Here is a 22,243-nt window from a genome sequence, read left to right as displayed (position 1 = left end):
ACCACGTTGATTCCCCCCTCTTTTTTGGGGTGGGTAGCTATAAGACCCCAGCTGAGGGGGGCGGCAGGGAAAGATTAAAGCGAGCAGGGGAGGGGGGGAGCAGAGGGGCTTCCGAGCTCTGCCAGACGGGCGGTTCTGTCTTTAAGGGGGCGGGCTCGGAAGGCTGGGAAAACGAGGCGGGACCCCCCCCCCCATGCCCTGCATCCCCGCCCTCTTCGCCCCTCGGAATCCTCGCATCCCATTGTCTGGCCAGGCGGATCCGTGCCGGAGAAGGGGAAGGACTCTTCCCCCCTCACACACACACCGGGGCTGGGAAGGCGGGGGCCGCGGGGAGGGCTGCAAGCAAGGCAGCGCGGCGGCTGCTCCTCCGGGAGAAGTTTGCCTCAGTTTCGCGTTTCGCTTCTCCCTCTCTCCCCCCCCCTGGTTTTTTTTAAAACAAGAAATGGCGCTTTGGGATTTGTGCGTTACGTCTAGCAGACTGGAGAAGCCGTTAGTGGGGCGCATGTGTTAAAGCAGAGGAGGGGGGGAGACGGGGTCGTTTTGGGGAGGGGGTTGCATTGAGGGCTGGGTTGGGGACGGAGGGGGGTGGGGTGGGGGTGGCAGACCTGTCCTCTGATTGGCTGCCTGGCCCCACAGATTTGGTCGGGTGGGTGGGAGGCAGTGAAAAGGGCAGAGGGGCGAGCAGGCAGCCAACTTCAGCCTGGAGGGATGGAGAAGCTCCTGATGTTCAGACAGACGTCCAGCTTTTAATCTGATTGACCAGCGGCAATAGCTTTTCACCGGTGGGTGCTTGCTTACCTTTTATTACCTTGATTTAATAATGATGTCTATGCTTGTATCTTCTTCTGCCAACCTAGCAGTTCAAAAGCATGTAAAAAACTGCAAGTAGAAAAATAGGGACCACTTTGGTGGGAAGGTAACTGCGTTCTGTGCGCCTTCGGCATTGAGTCATGCCGGCCACATGACCACGGAGACGTCTTTGGACAGCGCTGGCTCTTCTGCTTTGAAACGGAGAGGAGCACCGCCCCCTAGAGTCGGGAACGACTAGCACATATGTGCAAGGGGTACCTTTATGCTTGCATCTTACTGTCTTTTGAGCACTAAGGATAATAGGATGGAAATGTCATAATTATTTTTCTCACAAAAGGTTCTCCAGGATCCACTCTGGCTGAGGAGTGGTCTGGAATGGATGAAGGGGTTTTAAAAATGAAATGTTGAGACTTCAGATATATGAGTGAACATTTTTATTGGTGTTTTTAAAAAAAAGACTTTTCCTGAGAAAGAAGTTTTGGCTTGTTCTCTCTTATGCTGGACTTTCTGCTTGCAAGGAGTTAAAAAGTATATGGGAAATATTTCAGGAGCGTCTTCCATTGTAGTCAAAATGGGATGGCTATTCTAGAACCTTAGAACTGGATTGTTACATTCTCCCTTCATTCTGTAAGTAGGTGTGACCAGAAAATTGGGTTGAGGTGTATTTATGACAACTGCCAAGGTAGTTGGGTGGGGGGGATGAAAACAGACAAGAAAAATCAATTGGTCATCCTGGCAGGAGCTGATGTCTAGCACAGTGGGAGGACCCCAAGATGAGGAATGTCAAACTTGCCCATTATCTTGATAGTGGAGTAGTCAGCAAAAGTGTGTATAGTCAAGGCTATGGTTTTCCCAGTTGCAATGGATGGCTGTGAAGGTTGGACCATAAGAAAGGCAGAGTGCCAAAGAATGGAGGCCTTTGAACTCTGGTGCTGGAGAAGATTCCTGCGAGTCCCTTGGAGTGCAAGGCGATCAAAGTGGTCAGTCCTAGAGGAGATCAACCCTGACTACTCTTTAGAAGGCCAGATCCTGAAGAGGAAACTCAAATACTTTGGCCACCTAATGAGAAGGAAGGGCTCTCTGGAGAAGAGGCTAATGCTGGGAACGATGGAGGGCTAAAGAAGGGGACGAGAGAGAATGAGGTGGCTGGATGGAGTCAATGCAGCAGTAGCCATGAGCTTAAATGGACTCCAGAGAATGTTAGAGGACAGGAAGGCCTGGAGGAATGTTGTCCATGGGGTCACGATGGGTCAGACATGACTTCGCAACTAACAACAAAAGAGTAGTTTTGCTTTATGACAGATATTTGAACAAGCCAAGATCTCAATGGCTAAAATCGAATTACAGTTCAAATCTTATCTTTTATCTATATTTACCGGGTATTGTAAGGTAAGCCTTCTTACCAAATTCATTTAATCTGGACTCTTCCTGTTAGCTTCCATCCCAGAATAAAGGCGGAATGAGACAATCCAGTTCTAACTTTCTATCCTATTTGGACTACAACGAAATATTCCCCATGTGCATAAGAGAGAAGAAATCTGAACTTATTTTTAAGGAAAAGGAAATGATGTGAGGGTTTTTTTAAAAAAAGCACCTACAAAAAGTAATGTCTCCCACTCCACTCACTCATCTCAAGAGTCTCAACATTTCACTAACTGGGCAGTCAAAAATGTTAACAGTGAAATTCAGAGCTGCTGGAAAGTTGGCATGCTCTATCCTCACCCATACTAGGCTCTTCAGAGACCCTATAGAATAAGGGAATGTCTTAATTCTCATGTGCTACCTGATTCATTGAACCAGAAATGTTGGGTGTGAGAATGGTGTGCAAAACCTGAGAGTCTAAGGATGGCCAGATTGCAAAAGATAAATTTATTCCATCTTCCAGACTGATGTAAATGCATAACTGTACAGCTTGATCTTGATCAACCTTACATCTTGGGAAGGTTTAGTGAGAAGTTTTGTAGTGTTTGTGTGAATATACAGTATATGATCTCTGAAGCATTGTGAATGCTAAGTCCCAAAAGCGGAGTTTGAAGTCGTATGAAGTATCGCAAACTAGTAGAAGCCAAATCAAGTTTTGGCTGGGGTGGAAAGTCTTTGGGTTCCATTCTATGGAAGAGAAAGAGGAAGGGTAGACAGAATTTCATAGATTTCATGATTTAAGTCTTAAATTTTAAGAGGACTTCAAATCATTGCATTGAATTCTGTTTAGGGTAGAAACGCACATTTTAGCACTCCTAAAGAGAGTTGTCCAGTTAATCCTAACACCTCCAGAGAAGAATTCACCTCCTCCCCAAGCCATTTCCCAATGATTCCACTCTAAAAAAACAGTTCTTGCTGCTGCAAAATTATTTTTAAATATTCCACTGAAATTTGCTATCCTGTAACATAAAAGATATTAATCCCACATCCTGCACTTGGGCCACAGAAAAATATAGGTAGTCCTCAACTTAAAACCACAGTTGAGCCCAGAATTTATGTTGCTGAGTGAGAAAGTTGTTAAGTGAGTTTTGCACCATTTTGCGACTTTTCTTGCTGCAGTTGTTAAGTGAATCATTGTGATTGTTGACTTAGTAAACCAGTTGTTAAGTGAATCTGGCTTCCCCATTGACTTTGCTTGTCAGAAGGTCGCAAAAGGGGGATCATAGGACCCGGGACACTGCAACTGTCATAAATATGAAACAGTTGTCAAGTTTCCGAATGCAAATCATGTGATCATGGGGATGATGTAGAATAGAATAGAGTAGAATAGAATGGAATAGAATAGAATATAATTCTTTATTGGCCAAGCGTGATTGGACACAGAAGGAATTTGTCTTTGGTGCATATTCTCTCAGTGTACATAAAAAGACAAGATACATTCGCCAAGAATCATAAGGTACAACACTTAATGATAGTCATAGAGTACAAATAAACAATCAGGAAACAATCAATATCAATATAAATCGTAAAGATACAAGCAACAAAGTTACAGTCTTGCAGTCATAAGTGGGAGGAGATGGGTGATAGGAACGATGAGAAGACCAATAGTAATAGAAATGCAGCCTTAGTGAATAGTTTGACAGTGGTGAGGGAATTATTTGTTTAGCAGAGTGATGGCATTCGGGAAAACACTGTCCTTGTGTCTAGTTGTCTTGGTGTGCAATGCTCTAGAGCAGTGTTTCTCAATCTTGGCAACTTGAAGATGTCTGGGCTTCAACTCCCAGAATTCCCCAGCCAGCTGGGGAATTCTGGGAGTTGAAGTCCAGACATCTTCAAGTTGCCAAGATTGAGAAACACTGCTCTATAGCGTCATTTTGAGGGTAGGAGTTGAAACAATTGATGTCCAGGATAATATGAAAAATGGTCATAAATCACTTTTTTCAGCACTATTATAACTTTGAATGGTCACAATGCTACAGTACCAGTGCTGGAAGACTATCTGGATATTTTATACTTTGGGACATTTCTCTGTTAATGATGCTGACTGGGAATCCTGGAAATTGTAGACCAACCCATTAGAGTTGTAGGTCAAACTGTCTTACATGGAGAAGGAGGAGAAGGGAAGAGGAGAGGGGAAAGAGAGGGGAAGAAGAAAGAAAGAAGGAGACGAGGAAAGAAGAAGGCAGAGAAGGGAGGTTGAGAAGATAGAAGGAGCAAGGTTGTTGCAAAATAAGAGGCACGGGGTGGCAAGAAAGTGACTCAAACTGAATTACATATATGTGTAAAAATAACTATAGAGACCAATGATGAATAGACAAATGTTAAATAGCAACCATAAGAATGTATACTTGTGAATGAACTTGAAAGGGAAAAATAAAAAACTTAAAAACAAACAAACAAACTGTCTTACATGGAGATTCCTCCTCTGGCTTGTAATAGATTCTGTTTATGGATTCTGATCATCTTTTTCTTCCTTTGTCAGCCAGGAATTGCGACAATTGGCATTTATTGGAAATGACCCCTGGGGGCCTCTACGGTGCTTGGACCCTCTTGTTGCTTCTGGCACCCCTTTCCTGCCATCCGTGCCCGGTTCCTTGCGAATGTTCTGAGCCAGCTCGTACGGTGAAGTGTGTCCAGAAGGAACTGACCTCCATCCCAGCTGGTCTTCCTGGGTATACCCGCAACCTCTTTATAACTGGCAACCAGATTGCCTATGTTGGCAGCCAGGATCTCCAAGGACTCCACAATCTGGTCACTCTCTCCTTGGCTAACAACAGGTAAAGCTTCCTGATGGGTGAGGAACTACGATGAAATGATGTTGTGACCTAGGCTTCCCAACAGCACACAAAGCCCTCATCCCGATAAACCCCTTTCATTTAATTTACAGTGAATTCCTCTCCAGCAAAGTCTTTCCCCTCCCACAGTCTTTCAAGATAGCTCACAATGACTGACCTTTATCAGGCTTGGAGAGTGGCCAGGCTGATATCTTTCCGACGTCGCAATACTTGGCAAGAATGCAGGAATGAACTAATTGTCTCCTGCAAACTCCACTCCCCCTTCGCTCCTCTTTTATTCCCTATGGGAGGGGCCATTCACTGTCCAGCTGTGGCTTTACTCCCAAGTCGACCCTTGTTCCTTAGCTCTTCCCTTCATCTGGCAACTCTGTGCATGCAGAGGCTCCAGCTGTTTGTCTGCCTCACTGATATCTGACTCCGAAGGCAGCTAATAACTGTCAGAAGGCCCTGGCCCCATCTCTGCCTCTGATGCAGAGCCCTCATCAGAGTCTTCCCCAGACTCCAAGACTGGCCCATGTTCCTCCCCAAGCTCCTCACTGTCCGAATCTGCTGCCAGCTCTGCTGGCCACTGGTGGGCCACAACAAATGGAGTAGGATAGGAGACAGGGCTGCCCTTGTTATTATTGGCTTAAGAAGGCTACAGTGGGGAGCATATTAGGTTAAGGACCTCAAGCATTGGAGGAAAAGTACAGTTAGTCCTTGATTTACAGTCATAATTGAGACTGGAACGGAATGGATCAACTCGCTGCACCCAACTCAACATGGCCAACTTGCCATGGCCAAGTCACTATAGGATAACTCACCATGGAACATTTCAACAATTCATTTTAATTTAAAAGTATTTTAAAAGTATTTTAATGTTTGTTGTTCACAATTCATTTTGTCCCTCCTTTGGTATCTTTTCTTTAATAATTATATTCCACCATTGTCAATGTCACCACGCTAAACGAAATGGGATTTACTCCTTTCTTTATGTGAGCTGTTCAAAATGCTCCTGGCTTGAAGATGCTTGTGAGCCCAAAGAAGAAGGAAAGAAATTTAAGCAACCTGCACTTTTCCCCCAGTAAAATCCTACAAATTAAAACTGCCTGCACTACATCTTTGTTATCAGCTGTCAATCAACGTTTTTCTCTTTATTAGCCACTGCCTGATCCTAGATATGCCAGATATCTGCTTTTGAGTTCTATGCAATGTTCCTTCATCTTCCTGTTGACTGGCTTTAGAAGGGGGTCTAGCGATAGAAAGATTAAAGAAATTGCAGGGATTGCCACAGACCATTGCCTCGCGTTTTTGGCTACATTCGGTGTATAAGACACACCCAAATTTCCCCCCTCTTTTAGGGGGGGCGGGGAAAGTGCATCTTATACTCCGAAAAACACGGTATATTTCAGATGAGGTTACTCTTTTTAAAAAATAAGTTTTTATTTTTACTCTCTTACATATAGTTACAACTATACATTCACGTAGTTCTTGTTCATCTTCATCACTTTTGCATATTTATTTTTCCATATCAAAGGTTAAAATATACATTCTGGGCTGCTTTGCTTACCATCCCATACACCTGTTTTGTATTGTCACCACCCTATTTTTTTTCTTTTCACTCTCTCTCCCTTCACTACTTCCTTCCTTCCTCCTCACCTTACCCTTTCCTTCTTCCCTTGCCTCTCCCCTGTTCCTCTCTTCCTCCTGCTGCCCTCTCTCCTTCTCTTTCTATCCCTTCCCTCCTTCCTCTCCTTTCCTCTTTCTTCCTTCTCTCCCATTTCCAGATGAGGTTGTTCTTGAATGATGCCAGTGTCGTTCCTTTTCACCTTCCAGGATTAACGCGGTGGAGTCCCACGCCTTCTCTAACCTCCAGAGCCTGCGCTACTTGGACCTGAGTTATAATCACTTAGTCACCATCCACCCTGATGCTTTCAGTGCTAGGAACAATTCAATCCAGGAGCTGAATCTCAGTCACTCCCTGTACAACGTCTCCGCCATCCGCCCGGTGGCAACTGCCCTTGTCCAAGGGGGGTTCCGGAATCTATCCAAGCTTGAACTCACCAGCAACAAGATCATCTACTTGCCCCTTGGGATGTTATCCAGCCTCCCTAAACTTGAGTACTTAGACTTGAGGAACAATTCCTTGATAGATATCAAGAACTCTACCTTTTCTGGACTTCACCTTAAATACCTTGATTTGACCTCAAATGCCTTCAAAACTTTGAGGGGTGAAGCTTTGTTTGCCCTGGAGAGACAGTCCCACCTTAGTCTCTTTCTGAAAGACAACCCTTTTGTATGCAATTGTGACATTGAAGAACTGGTCAACTGGCTGAACCAAAGCCGACAGGTAGTAGATGTAGAAAAACTAGCTTGCATTTTCCCCCAGGATCTGAGGAACACCTCCTTGGTGGAACTAGTGGGGGCAGACCTGGAGTGCCACTACAGTCAACAGAGTGAAAATGTTCTTCAGTCCTCATATGCCGCATTGGGTATAGTTCTGGGCATAATTGGCATCATCTTCCTCTTTGTGCTTTACCTGAATCGCAAGGGCATCAAAACCTGGATGAATGGTCTACGGGATGCTTGCCACAACCTGATGGAGGAGTACCGCTATCGTTACGAAATGGATTCTGATCGCCGCATCACACAAATCTCAGCAGTGGACATATGACCTCTGATCGTTTTCAGTATTTTCTTTGCAACGGCATCTCTCTTTTTTTTTTCTCCAAACAAAGCCTGTGGCTTGGAGATGCCCTTTCCATCACAAACTAAAAATTTTTTTTAAAAAATTATAGATTAAAATCTGTGTGGAGTCAAGGAACTTCCTTTCCTAGTCGCAAGGAATTTCTCTAGGTCAGGGGTGTCCAAACTTGGGAACTTTAAGACTTGTGGACTTCAACTCCCAGAATTCCCCAGCCAGCATGGCTGGCTGGGGAATTCTGGGAGTTGAAGTCCACAAGTCTTAAAGTTCCCAAGTTTGGACACCCCTGCTCTAGGTGGTTTGACTAACGGGGGACAAATGACATTCTTTTAGTGCCAGTCTCGTAATGGCGAGGGGTAGGGAAGTCAAAATCCCGATGTCTTCAAATATTTAGATTCCTAGAAGAATAGGTGTCCTGGATTCTTGCTATCCATCTTAACGAAGAGAATTTTATCTTGTTGTATACCGTATCTAGCTTGCTTGCTGGGGAAACCAATTTCTTAGTTACAGTGGGGACTTTGGTTTGTCACATGTTCTGCACTCTAGACCAGGTTGACAGCCCTGGACCACTTCCAAGATGTGTGGACAGCAGCTGCCAGAGAATTGCAGATCCTACATCTTAGTGGCCCAGCTTGCGAAATCCTGCTCTTAGCAGATTTTACATTATGTGAAGGAAGAACAATAGTGTGCCAATAATTCAGATCTTCTTATTAGAAGAGATGGAACAGCAGTGGATTAAGAAAAAGCAGGCATAATCTTGACTCCCTCATCTCCAATTCCTGGGAGAACTGGCAAGAAGATTTTTCTTTACTGATGTGCTATCAGAAATCCGGACAGCTCACCCAAGACCATCTTTTGCAGGCAGAAAGAGGCGAGAGCAAAGTTTATCCTTCAGAAATGGTAGATCTCTGATTAGGGATCAACAGCAGGAGAGATGGTTGAAACCAACTCTTACCCATGAGCGTCCCAAAGGAATCTGACTTATCATTATAGGGATCATAAGGTGGCATAGGGGTTAGAGTGCAGTACTGCAGGCGACTTCTGCTGCCTGCCGGCTGCCTGCAATTTGGCGGTTCAAATCTCACCAGGCTCAAGGTTGACTCAGCCTTCCATCCTCCCGAGGTGGGAAAAAGGAGGATCCAGATTGTTGACTCTGTAAACTGCTTAGAGAGGGCTGTAAAGCACTGTGAAGCAGTATATAAGTCTAAGTGCTATTACTATCTTCCTTCCTTCCCTCCCTTCCTTCCCAGTGGTTAGAATGCAGCATTGCAGGCTAACTCTGCCCACTGCCAGCAGTTCGATCTTGAACCGGCTCAAGGCTGACTCAGCCTTCCATCCTCCCGAGGTGGAAAAAAGGAGGACCCAGATTGTTGGGGCCAATAGGCTGACTCTGTAAACCTGCTTAGAGAGGGGTGTAAAAGCACTGTGAAGTGGTATATACGTCTAAGTGCTGTTGCTATTGCTATCAAACTGCTTGACTTTCTACATATCAATGGGTTCGGCATTGGCCTGTGTGAAACTCACCAGCTTGATTCCCGAGCATACTAAGATGAGATCAGGTTTACTACTCTCTTATGGCTTACAGTCTATGCGAACCAGCCAATGTGATTTTACAACAATGGACTGTGATTTTATATGAATATATTGTGTGAGCACACCCAATTGCGTATGCGTCTTAGTAAACCAGAGTTAAATAAACTACAGGCGAGCACTCACTGCCTTAATTCAAAAGTATAAGTGACTTGGCATGCGCGACAGTAGAAGGAATGTGTATGAAGTTAGAAATCTGTTGGGCTTAATTCATTCCATGAATTCCACTGAATTAAACCAACAGGATACAGACTTAGCATTAAAAGGAGGATCCATGTACTTTGATGAATGTAGCATGAGCCTTGAAGCTGGATCAGCAGGGAATTCTGGGAGTTGAAGTCCGCACATCTTAAAGTTGCTGAGGTTTGAGAAACATTGGCTATTGTTTTGTGAAGTATGCAAAGGGCAAGAATGTTTAATAAAGTCCAGAGTCCAGGCTGATAAACTACGTAGCCACAATTTGGAGGCCCAGTTGCAGAATTCAGATGCAAGTATGGACTGGACTCCAGGGCTGGGTTCCTGCCAGTTCTAATCTTTCTATAGAAGAGGTTCCACAAATCTACAGTGCCGTTTAGAACCGGTTCCAGCTCCCTCCTCCCGCCCGCACCATGCTTCTCCTGCCCGCCGCTCACTGATTGGCTAGTTCACCAATCGCCCCGCCCACCTCTAAGAGTCCTATCTAAACCTTAAAGTCTTAAAGCTGTCAAGTTTGAACACCCCTGGGGTTTTTTTTCTAAAGGGTTAGGGGTGCAAGTGTCTTGTAACTTGACAGCTTTAAGACTTGCGTGCTTCAAATGCCAGAGTTTCTGAGCCAACATTTTGGTTGCTAAGCAAGAGCGTTGTTAAGTGAATGTCACCACATTTTACAAGTTGGCCACGTCCACCCGGTCACATGGCTGGCAAGCCTCTCCCACTCAGTCACATGGCTGGCACTGGTTCCTGAGCCAACATGTCTGGAGGAGGAATTCTGGGAGTTGAAGTCCACAAGTCTTAAAGCTATCAAGTTCGAACACCCTGGCTGACACATGGCTGGCACTGGTTCCTGAGCCAACATGCCTGGAGGAGGAATTCTGGGAGTTGAAGTCCACAGGCCTTAAAGCTGTCAGGTATGAAGACCCCTGGGGATTTTTTTTCTCTAAAGGGTTAGGGGTGCAAGGGTCTTGTAACTTGACAGCTTTAAGACTTGCGTGCTTCAAATGCCAGAGTTTCTGAGCCAACATTTTGGTTGCTAAGCAAGAGCATTGTTAAGTGAGTTTCACCACATTTTACAAGTTGGCCACGCCCACCCATCACATGACCAGCAAGCCGCTCCCACCCAGTCACATGGCCAGCAAGCCACTCCCACAAAACAGGCCACACCTACAGAAGAGATTCTAAAAAAATTTGAAACCCACCACTGCTGGACTCTCAAGCTGGCATTTGATGCCATTCTTAGGCATGCAGCTGGTGAATTAATAGAAATTAAAATTTCTCAATCATATTGTGTTCAATCCTGGGGAAATATAACATGTAGGCAGCCATCAGCTCTGGACTTCAGCACGTGATATGTTAAAAAAAAAAAACTTCCAAGACTGCCAAGCATCTGGTACATAGTTTTATTGTATTGAAGAAAATGTAATAGTAAAACCAATTTTTAACCCAGTGATTCTACACACGTTTTTGCTTTCTGTTTTATCTGAACTCATTTTTCTACCCAGCTTGGGTGATGGGGTCCCCGACTGTATAGCCTTCTGCTTGAAGCTCTTATATTTCTGGGGAACTGTCTAATCCAGTGTTTTTCAACCTCAGCAACTTGAAGATTTGTGGATTTCAACTCCCAGAATTTCCCAGGCAGCACAGGGAATTGAAGTCCACACATCTTCAAATTGCTGAAGTTGAGAAACACTGATCTAACCAAAATCCAACACAAAGAGAAAAGACCCAATCAACCAATGGAACAGAAGTTGTCTTCAGAAGTTGTGGGAGCTTCATCACCGGAAGCGTTCAAGAAGAGACTGGATTGTCATCTGCCAGAAATGGTGTGGGGTCTCCTGGCTGAGCGGGGGGTGGGGGTTGGACTAGATGACCTACAAGATCCTTTCCAACTCTGTTAATCTGTGAAATCTGTTTGACCCATAAGAAGGAATAACGGCTTGCTCCTTGAAACAGATCTTAGATTTTTGTAGTAAAGCCACTTCCACATAATTTTATATATGGTACACTTGGCTGTTTTCCCTACTAATTCTTTTTTGTTAAATGAAAAAAACAACACAATCGATCATACAGGAAATGCCAGTTTCCCAACCACAGCGTCCTATTCTTACTTCCTACCACCTACTACAGGGTGGTTCTAAACTGCCCTGCTTTTCCAGAATAGAGGAAAGCAGGGGGAAGATCTAAAATTTAAAAATAAATAAATTTTCCTTTCATCCTCAGGAAGAACATATGCTTTCCCCAGAGACCACATGAAGAAATATGGGCATCCCAACATCTTTAGTCTGTTCCCTGGGACCCATGAAATCTCCATTGGACACAAGTCAGTAACTTTGGGCACCCAATCACAATGTCTGCATTTGTTGTGTCCCACCCATTGTGACCCCATGGACAATGTTCCTCCAGGCCTTCCTGTCCTCTACCATCTTCTGTAGTCCATTTAAGCTCATTCCGACTGCTTCAGTGACTCCATCCGGCCACCTCATTCTCTGCCATCCCCTTCTTGTTTTGCCCTCAATCTTTCCCAGCATGAGGCTCTTCTCCAGGGAGTCCTTCTTTCTCATTAGGTGGCCAAACTATTTGAACCTTGAGAATATTTCAGCTCATTCAATTATTTTGGAGCTGTTTTCCTCATTTAGACCTTGTTTCTAGATCTTTTCTACAAATGCAAAGATTGAGGTTCTCTTTATCTTCAACCAAGAGTTGGATCAAATTCAGCTGTCATTTCTTTGGGAAGAATAGTTTCTTTAAAAAAGGAAAAGGATCTCATCTTGGTTGAGCAAAATTTCAAAAGCAAAGTTGTTGTTGGTTGCGAAGCCATGTCCGACCCATCGTGACCCCATGGACAACGTTCCTCCAGGCCTTCCTGTCCTCTACCATCCTCTGGAGTCCATTTAAGCTCATGCTTGCTGCTTCGGTGACTCCATCCAGCTATCTCATTCTCTGTCGTCCCCTTCTTCTTTTGCCCTCAATCGTTCCCAGCATGAGGCTCTTCTCCAGTGAGTCCTTCCTTCTCGTTAGGTGGCCAAAGTATTTAAGTTTCCTCTTCAGGATCTGGCCTTCTAAAGAGCAGCCGGGGTTGATCTCCTCCATGACTGACCGGTTTGATCACCTTGCATTCCAAGAGACTCGCAGGAGTCTTCTCCAGCACCAGAGTTCAAAGGCCTCCATTCTTTGGCGCTCACCCTTTCTTATGGTCCAACTTTCACAGCCATCGATTGCAACTGGGAAAACCATAGCCTTGACTATACACACGTTTGTTCGCGGGGGAATGTCTCTGCTTTTTAGTGTGCATTATCTTGATTTAATTTAATATTGTCCAGCTGTGGTTTGGGGATGGGGAACCTTGTGCAAATTCCAGCCAACGTGCTATTTGAGGAAGGGGGGGCAGCCGGTGGTGCAAAAGGGTGTCCCATTACTTTAACCTTAAACTGCCTACTATTGACCTCATCCCACTCCTAAGAGGTCTGTAAGGGGTGTGCATAAGTGCACCATCCTGTCTGCCATCCCTGTCCTACTGTCCCCACTTATTCGTCCCCATTTCATTCATACTCATGTTTATTCTTATACCTATTGTAGGGTTAAAACCCACCCCCTCTCCTAGAAAATGAAATATTTTGGGAAATATTAAAAGGGCAGAATATTTCCTCTAAAAGGGAGGCAGAAACTCAGCTCCCTCTCTCCGCCGCTTTCTCAATGAGCCATTAAGGCCTGGGTGGGTGAGTCTATTCTACATAACAAAGGTAGGATCTCACCACATGGAACCTGGGAGGATTCCATCAGCCAGCAGGACAAATAGGCTTAGGTCTCAGCACAGCTTACAGCAGTAATGGCTAACCTTTTTGGTGCTGAGTTCCCAAAGTGCATGCGCAAAACCCCAAAATGCAATGCAAGCACCCTTGCCGTGCATATGCTTTGCCCCCCCACCATTTTTGGCTCGCAGGTTGGTGCAGGCGGCCTTCCAGGCTCAAAACAGGGTGCGGGGTTGGTGGTGCGCGAACTCACGCAAACTTCCAAAATGCCATGCAAGCCCCCCCCCCCCCCCGGGATATGTGCATGCACCCCGGAACCCGTGCATGCATGGCAGAGACCCAAAGAATAGCTGGCCAGCAGGAGGTGCATACACATGCATGGTGGAGCTGGGCTGGGGCGACGGCTGGCGTGCCTGCAGAGAAAGCCCTCTGTGCCACCTGTGCCATAGGTTTGCCATCACAGGCCTACAGAGTTGCCCCTGCAACTCTGGGAGTCTCACCACCAAACAGACTGCACAGGACCGGGAAGCTCTGGAGCGGGGCCCAGCAGAGGGCATAAAACCAGGGCACTTTCAGCACCTCTGCCCTTTTTCTTCTTCACCCAACATCTGGAAGCATGTGGTCCCCCTTTTCTGTTCAGGAGCTCAAGCCTTGTGATCCTATCCATCATTAAAAACATCTTTCCAAGGAGCCTCTATGTTTCCAGGCGTCTTTTCCCCCCACTTGGAGCTGAAACCCAGAAGGACATTTCTCCCAACACTGTTCTCTTGTAAACGATGGACAAATCAAATCAGTAAATAAAATAAATGAATAAATAACATCCCCCCCGCCCCACCCCCACCCCCTTCCCCCGAGACGAGCGCCTTCCACTCAGCTCCAGTTCCGTCCAGCCAGCCGCTTGGATTCCAGGCCTGGTTTCCCGGCGACTGCGCTGGGCGGTTTTGCCCTCCTCCTGCGGTTGATTCAGCTGGGTCTCCTCTTCTGCCTCGCAGGCGCTTAGTTGAGAAAAGGCTGCCCGGGCGGACCGAGGGCGCTCGCTTCTAAGAACGGGCTTCCACTCCGAGGAAAGAGCTCAGTCGCCTCGCCTGCTCCCGCCTCGCTTGCCGAGTCCTGCAGAAAGGGAAGGGACCCTCTCCCACCTGGCCAGGTAACGCGCGCGCGCTCCCTGCACTTTCCCCCCAACTTTGAGTTAGCTCAAAAGTTGGCGGCTTGGCGCCGAAAGGCTTGGAAACATATGGCCGGGTTAGGGTTGGCGAGCCCAGAAGGAAGCCGTTGAAGAGAGAGGCAAAGAGGGTGGCCGGCGCCTTGGTCCCTCCTGGCTGGCCGGATCTTTGTTCCATGGTGCGCACACCTGGCTGGGCACCGGCCGGGGCAAGAAAGGGGAGCCTTGGGTGTGTGCACGTCTGCGCGCGCGTCCGCGCGCCCTTGTTTGGGGAGCGGTTCCTGCGGGGCGTGTTCAGACAACAAGCTAAACCTAGGTTGGGTTTCTTGAACTTGGCTGGACTTGTGCAATACGTCGGAGCCACGGAGTCACAAGGCTTAGCTGGGAAAACCCAGCCTGAAGGGCTGCTGGCTGCTTTTCCGGAGCTGCCAAGACTTTGCCCCTGGTATCTTCTGCTGGGGTCTCCCTCTGAATAGAGAGAGGGGTCTCCAACCTTGGCCCCTTTAACCCTGGCGGACTTCAACTCCCAGAATTCCCCAGCCAGCAAAGCTGCCAAAGCTGCCAGGGTTAAACCGAGGGGTCGTTTTGGAGCTCAGCTCAGATAACTTTGCCCTTTCAGACCCCGAGATGGTCAATCCCTTCACTCTTGGCATGCTGAACTTGGTTTCTCTTGGTTAGTTTTGGGGTGGAGAGTGATGGGTGCCGGGAATTCAATTTGATTAGTTGAAGGTTCAGTATGTAGCTGATTATGGCAACTCTGTTTGTTTGTTTGTTTGACCAAGCATATATATAAGATTCTAGATAAAAGTATAAACATAGTTTTGATCTAATTGCCAAAGCAAGCAGGACATTTTCCAGCTATTCGGCTATGAGAAAAAAAACCATAACGTTGAAGTTTAGAGCTTGACTTGTATTTAATGTGGGTTATAAAATGAGGAAAAAGCCCCCAGATTCTTAAGAGAGATGCAAAAACATGTCAAGCTCAGATTGTTTTACATACTTCTACGAAACTCTTTTCTGCAAAACCCAACAGAAAACTCTGCCTCCACCTTTGTCACATTTATTTTATTTTTATTTCATTTAGTTTGTCAAACATGAAAACGGTAACAGGTGTAAGTATAAACATAAATATGAACACAGTAATAATAACGAATAAAGGGAGACAGTAGGACAGGGACGTAGGCACGTTGGTGCTCTTGTGCACGCCCCTTACAGACCTCTTAGGAATGGGGTGAGGTCGACAGTAGACAGTCGAAGGTTAAAGTTTTGGGGGTTTGGGGAAGAAACCACAGAGTCAGGTAGAGCATTCCAAGCATTGACCACTCTGTTGCTGGTCGTATTTTCTACAATCGAGTTTGGAACAGTTTACCATAAGTTTGTATTTATGGTTTGCTCGTGTATTGTTGTGGTTGAAGCAGAAGTATTCATTGACAGGTAGGACATTGTAGTAGATAATTGTATGTACTACAGGTTAACACACCTGTCCTGGAGTGGGTCTTATATAGGCATCCCCCATACAACTGCACTTGCTGTTTAGGGTTGCAGTGTATGTTCTTAGACAGCTCTAACCCTTCATCCTTTTCTTCTCCTGCACCCGATTGGTCTACTAAAAGTGCCCTGGCCACAGGTTATGCTAGGCTCGCGATGTTGCTACCCTTAAAAAAATCCAAAGAGAAGTCATTGTTTGTAATGTGATGATGAAGAAGATAGGAAACGGCTTCTTTACCTTCCCATTTTCTTTTTTTTTTCTTTTTCTGTTGCTAGCACTTTTTCTACTTTTCTGTTCTATGTTTCTCCCCTTGTTTATCTTTTATGGTGTAAAAAACCTTTCCATAAAACGTCCCCCAAGGGAAAGAAGCAAAGAGGTGCAATAAGGGAGGCTGAAATCCCTTTTCTTGCGGGGTTCCTCCTTGCTTACCAAGTGATGTTCTTAACAGGCAGACATCAAACAGGGAGAGCCGGCTACCTATTGCAGCAAAACTTTGCAGGACGCTGCCTATTTTGGAGTAAAGGTAGAACGACAGCACTTCTGTCTTTGACATAAGCACTTCCTTCTGTTTCTTTCCTGTTTTCTTTCTGAAGAAACATGACTTGTGTGTTGTAAATCCAAAACAGATCTGCTTTTCAAAGAGAAAATATTTTATTTTTACAAAATACCTCTTTGCTAGTCTAAACAAACATATTAAAGGCACAACAACCCTTTTGCAACAACAGGACTTGGAGCTAAATAATGTGAGGCTTTGCACTTAATGTTATTACTACAACTTCCTTTTTATTTGCTCAAGATGCGGTAAGCCCCAGAGAGGGAGGAGAAATAAACTACCTGCACATGTTGCTTAAAGGGAACTTTTACTTACACTCAGAGTTTGCATTTTGCTTAAAACATTTGTGCCCTTTCTTACTGTCCCAAGACTCTTCTGGCAGGCTCAGAAAAAAAAAAGATAAAGGTATTCTTGAGCGGTGAGCTACAAGACATTTAAAAGGAAAGGTAAGATGTAGAACCAGTTTGGTATATAGTGGTTAAGTTGCTGGCCTAGATAGCAGGAGACTGAAATTCTACTTCTGCCTTCGGTACGAAAGCTGGCTGGGTCACTTTGGACCAATCGCCAGGAGACTGTGATTTCTAGTCCTGGTTTAGGCGTGAAAGCCAGCTGGGTGACTTTGAGCCAGTGACTCTTAGCCCAACCCACCTCATAGGGTGGTGGTTGTGGGAAAAATAAAGAGGAGGAAGAAATATGTAGTATGTTTGCTGGTTTGAGTAACCTATAAAGTAATAAAGGTGGGATAAACATCAAATAAATACATGCATAGATTCCTATCCAAGCAGACTACATAGTAATTTTAAACATGGTCATCAACAGCTGTGTTTCCTCAAAAATAAGACAGGGTCTTATTTTCTTTTATCCCCCAAAATAAGCACTTGGCCTTATTTTCGGGGAGGTCTTATTATTGTTGAGGTGCAGGAGGCAATGAGCGTGATCACCTCGTGGCTGCTGCTGTGTTGCAATATTTTTGTGGAGGGCTTAATTTTGGGGAAGGGCTTATTTTAACACATGCGCTCAAAAGCCCGACTGGGCTTATTATCCGGGGAGGTCCTATTTTCAGGGAAACAGGGTACCTGAGCAGAGAGGTAGTTGAAAGGTAAGAGGCGGTGGATGCTATGTCTCAAATGCAAGAGTACAAAACATGACTGGTTTCCAGGTACCAAAAGTTGAAAAACAGGGTCAACAATCAGATCTGCAGGGAAAGGTCATTTCCAAACTGGGGACATCTTCCTAAATCTCTCTGGAGGAGAATACAAATTGGGACATCTTTTGCCACCCTGGCTTAGAGTTGCCCTCTCCCCTCTTTGGAAGAGCTTTATAGCTGCCTTAAGAAAGTTCAAAATATTGTTAAAGGTCCATCTCATCCTGGACACCCTTTTAAAAAACCTATTACCATCTGGCAGACGGTACAGGACGATAAAACGAAAGAGAAATAAGCTGAAAAACTTCTATTCCAGGGCAGTAACTATATTGAATTCTGCTGTATAGTGCAATATGAATGCAATATCAGGAGTTTTCAATTGTATAGAACAGAGGTCTTCAAACTTGGCAACTTTGAGACTTGTGGACTTCAACTCCCAGAATTCTCCAGCCAGCTAATTCTGGGAGTTGAAGTCCCCAAGTCTTAAAGTTGCCAAGTTTGGGGACCCCTGGTATAGAATGTGAAGGATGTGTGTTTGTGTTTTATTTTTATAGTTATAATGTACACTGACGGTGGCATTTAATTTCGTTGTAAGAGGTGCAATGACAATAAAGTAAACTAAAAAAAAGAAGAGCATCAGAAGATAAAATTACTTTGCTTCCTTTGAAGCATCACCTCACTTTGCCTGCCTAAAAAGCTATTTCAGTGTCGGTTTTACTCCAGAATCAGATGTTATTAAGAAAAAGTACAAGGCCATTAGAGGAGCTGGTCAGCTAATCCCAAACATTTTCATTCCTTCGCCATTGCTTTTTTAGTTCGGAAGTTTTCAGGAGTTTAGGAATTCTGTTCAGATGGTTGCATTATTTTATCTTCAATCAAGAGTTGGATCAAGTGCAGCTGTCATTTCTTTGTGAAGAATAGTTTCTTTAAATAAAAAAAGCTCACATCTTGGTTGAGCAAAACCTCAAAAGCAAAGTTGTTGTTAGTTGCGAAGTCGTGTCCAGCCCATCGCAACCCTATGGACAACATTCCTCCAGGCCTTCTTGTCCTCTACCATCCTCTCGGAGTCCATTTAAGCTCACACTGACTGCTTTGGTGACTCCATCCAGCCACCCCATTCTCTGTCGTCCCCTTCTTCTTTTGCCCTCAATCTTTCCCAGCATGAGGCTCTTCTCCAGTCTGTCCTTCCTTCTCATTAGGTGGCCAAAGTACTTGAGTTTCCTCTTCAGGATCTGGCCTTCTAAAGAGCAGTCAGGATTGATCTCCTCTAGGACTGACCGGTTGGATGGCCTTGCAATCCAAGGGACTTGCAGGTGTCTTCTCCAGCACCAGAGTTCAAAGGCCTCCATTCTTTGGCGCTCAGCCTTTCTTATGGTCCATCCTTCACAGCCATCCATTGCAACTGGGGAAACCATCACCTTGACTATACGCACTTTTGTTGGCAGGGTGAGGTCTCTGCTTTTTAGTATGTAAGAAAAAGTACAAGGCCATTATAGGAGCTGGTCAGCTAATCGTAAACATTTTTATTCCTTCGCCATTGCTTTTTTAGTTCTGAGGTTTTCAGGAGTTTAGGAATTCTGTTCAGATGGTTGCATTATTTTATCTTCAACCAAGAGCTGAATCAAGTGCAGCTGTCATTTCTTTGTGAAGAATAGTTTCTTTTTTAAAAAGAAAAAAATCTTGGTTGAGCGAAAGCTCAGAAGCAAAGTAGATGCCCAAAATAAACAAAGGTGCCTTTTAATATCATTTTTCTATTTAAGTCGCCCCTTTCTATGTAGCTACTAAAAGTTTTCAACCATTCAATACACGGGCCTTGAAGGAGGCGGTCCTTAATTTTAACAGCAGACTCTCAGCTGCATGGTGTGTGCACACAAAACCCCATTAGCAAGGATATCCTTTGTTTACAAAAGGGAGTGCCTGAGTTCCAACAGGTGAAGCTTGTAAATACCTGAGAAGGAACCTGCACAGTTTCTCCCGGACCTTTACAGATTTTTCATCATCTCGTCCATAACACTGTTTTTGCTTTTTTGTTTGGTTTTCTTAGTACTTTAAGTACCAGCTATTTATTTTCTTTCCATACCACCCACCTCTTCAGTCACGGTCGCTTTGGGGAGTCCCAATGGGGCCACAATCAGCACAAGGGGAGAAGTGCGCTATCAGCACTTTTTGTGTAGATGTGAAGGGAGGTGAGGTGTGTGCTTTTAAAGCACTAAACCTTATCTAAACAGGATGTGGGTGCTCAGTAGCATCTTACCTTGCTTCGACAACAACGTAGGAGTATCTTGCAGAAGAAGACTATAAGTCAGGGAGGTCAAACTCAAGGCCCGCAGGCCGGATCTCTTCCGTAGGGGTGTTTAGATCTGATCTGTGGGACGGACAGCGAAGGACTGGCCCGCGATACCTCTGCCAGTGAAAACGGAGCGTGGCCCTCCCAGTCGCCGTTTTTAGCTGCGATGGTCTCCTGCAGCCCTCGACCAGTAAAAATGGAGCTCGGGGAGGCTGCAGACCGCACACCTGGGCTCCGTTTTTGGCCTCAATGGCCTCCTGTAGAGAGCTGCAGGAGCCCGTTGCAGCCAAAAACGGAACCTTGAGTGACGTCAAGCTGGCCATGCCCCCCCAGCCATTCACACACACCCCAGGTCAAACACAACCTTGATCCGGCCCTCAATGAAATCAAGTTTGACACCCCTGGTCTAGCTGGACAACTGGTGATCATCCAGAAGCCTTAGAACCGTGATGACGAACCTATAGCACGCATGCCAGAGGTGACATGCAGAGCCCTCTCTGTGGGCCCCCATGCTGTTGCAACTGCTTTTCTGGTTTCTGGCGCACACATGTGCATCGGCCAGCTGCTTTTCTGGTTTCTGGCGCACACATGTGCATCAGCCAACTGCTTTTCTGGTTTCTGGCGCACACATGTGCATCGGCCAGCTGGTCTTTGGGTTTCTGGCGCACACATGTGCATCAGCCAACTGGTCTTTGTGTATGCTGGAGCGCTGGAAACCCGAAGTCTAGCTGGTTGGTGGGCATGCACTCTCATTCCGGTTTGGGCACTCGGTGCTGAGAAGGTTCACCATCCCTGCTTTAGGCCAACCAGAGAGCAGAAAAAGTCCTCAATAGCATTTCCTGGTTGTGTTGCTCCGAGTTGGTGTTTAGTACTACCATTACATTGGTCAGTGAAGGTAGCCTCCAACCCTCAAACAGCTCATGTAGTAACCGAAGTTACAAGGGCACCGAAAAAAGTTACCTATGACCATTTTTCATACATAGTCACGTGATCAAAAATTTGGACATTTGGCCACGGGCACGTATGTATAGTGGTTGCAGGGTCCCAGGGTCACGAGATCACCTTTTGTGACCTTCTGACAAGCAAAGTCAATGGGGGAGCCAGATTCAGTTAACGACTGGGTTACTCACTTAACAACTACAGCAATTCACTTAATACAGGGGTGTCCAAACTTGGGAACTTTAAGACTTGTGGACTTCAACTCCCAGAGTTGAAGTCCACAAGTCTTAAAGTTCCCAAGTTTGGACACCCCTGACTTAATAACTGTGGCAAGAAAGGTCACAGTTATTAAAATGGGGCAAAACTCACATAACGGTCTTGCTTAGCAGTGGAAACTAATGTACCGGTAGTCCTTGACTTACAACAATTCATTTAGTGACTGTTGGAAGTCACGACGACACTGAAACAGGTGACTTATGACCTTTTTTTTTTGCAGTTACAGCCTCTGCAGCAGCCCCATGGTCATGTGATCAAAATTGAGATGCTTGGCAACTGGTTCCACGTTTATGACCGTTGCTCTGCCCCCATGCAAATCCCCTTTTGCGACCTTCTCACAAGCCAAGTCAGTGGGGAAGCCAGAGTCACACTTAACAACCGGGCTACTAGCTTATCAACTGCAGTGACTCACTTAACAGCTGTTGCAAGAAGGGATGTAAAATGGGTTCAAAACTCACCTAACAAATGTCTCACTTAACAACAGAAACTTTGGGCTCACTTGTGATTGTGAGGACTCCCTGTACTCACACAAGGGTATGACAACGAAATATACTAAAGTAAACACTGGCTCCCGTTGCTTTTAAATCGTACGATTATTATGTTGTGGCTGAGCAGGCTTTTTTTTAAAGTGAAGTTCCTTTTTTCACAGTGTTTTTTATCTAGTTATGTTTGCATTTCCCGAAGTTTCTCTTGAACGGTGATAAGCCAGCTTCAGAAGCCAAGGTAAACTAACACATGCCAGGCGTTGCAAAGAGCTTGCAGTTTTAGCAAAAAGGAAACCTGTGGATGATAAATATGCACAGAGGAAGTAAAGGTGTGAAGATGGGGCTGTCACAAATATAAGATGCGTTCTTATTTTTCCTCTGAAAAATATAGGAGGCTGGAGGATAGCTATGAATATAAAGCTTTCCCTGATGCTTAGCACACATTTATTGTTGTGTTACTGTTCTCCAAGATTCATTATTTGGCTGTTTACAAGTTGTGCTCAATAGCCCTTGAGTAAGCAATCTGTTAGATACTTGCTCTAACTACAGTGGTTTCCACCAAGGTCCTCTGTTCCGGCGGGAACAGAGGTTTAATCCTATTGGTCGAAGGGTCTGACAACTCCCTATAAAAGGGCTGCTGTCAGACCCAACCTTCGCTGGATTG

General features: G+C 45.3%; 2 protein-coding genes across 7 annotated transcripts in view; both read left to right on the top strand.

Annotated features, from left to right (window-relative positions):
- The first annotated feature begins 662 nt into the window (after positions 1–662).
- On the top strand, positions 663–7,726 carry LOC309396456 (trophoblast glycoprotein-like). 2 transcript variants are annotated; one of them, XM_081961611.1, is made up of 3 exons: positions 663–782; positions 4,719–5,009; positions 6,843–7,726. In XM_081961611.1, the coding sequence occupies exons 2-3, from the start codon at positions 4,747–4,749 to the stop codon at positions 7,678–7,680; spliced, it is 1,101 nt and encodes a 366-aa protein (XP_081817737.1). In that variant the 5' UTR covers positions 663–782; positions 4,719–4,746; the 3' UTR covers positions 7,681–7,726. The 2 variants fall into 2 exon arrangements, with proteins under 2 accessions (XP_081817737.1, XP_081817736.1); XM_081961610.1 differs by having other exon boundaries at positions 4,715–5,009.
- A 6,397-nt stretch (positions 7,727–14,123) lies between these two features.
- Positions 14,124–22,243, top strand: part of SYTL1 (synaptotagmin like 1) — a 65,897-nt gene continuing 57,777 nt past the window's right edge. For 2 of the 5 annotated variants that reach the window (XM_081961934.1, XM_081961933.1), the window contains exon 1: positions 14,126–14,391. The gene's annotated coding sequence lies outside the window, so the exon portion shown is untranslated. Of the gene's footprint in view, positions 14,392–14,454; positions 14,586–16,798; positions 16,895–22,243 lie in introns of those variants that run through there. The other 3 variants (XM_081961937.1, XM_081961936.1, XM_081961935.1) reach the window with 3 other exon arrangements.

The sequence above is a fragment of the Natrix helvetica genome, assembly GCF_964273705.1.
Source record: "Natrix helvetica genome assembly, chromosome: 9".
Taxonomy (NCBI): domain Eukaryota; kingdom Metazoa; phylum Chordata; class Lepidosauria; order Squamata; family Natricidae; genus Natrix; species Natrix helvetica.
The sequence above is the reverse complement of the archived record's forward strand: the minus strand, read 5'-3'. Positions and strand labels throughout refer to the sequence as shown.

Coding starts and splice junctions, on each gene's coding strand:
- LOC309396456 (XM_081961611.1), top strand. CDS start 4,747: ATGACCCCTGGGGGCCTCTACGGTGCTTGGACCCTCTTGTTGCTTCTG. Junction 5,010..6,842: donor CTCTCCTTGGCTAACAACAG/GTAAAGCTTCCT, acceptor TTCACCTTCCAG/GATTAACGCGGTGGAGTCCC.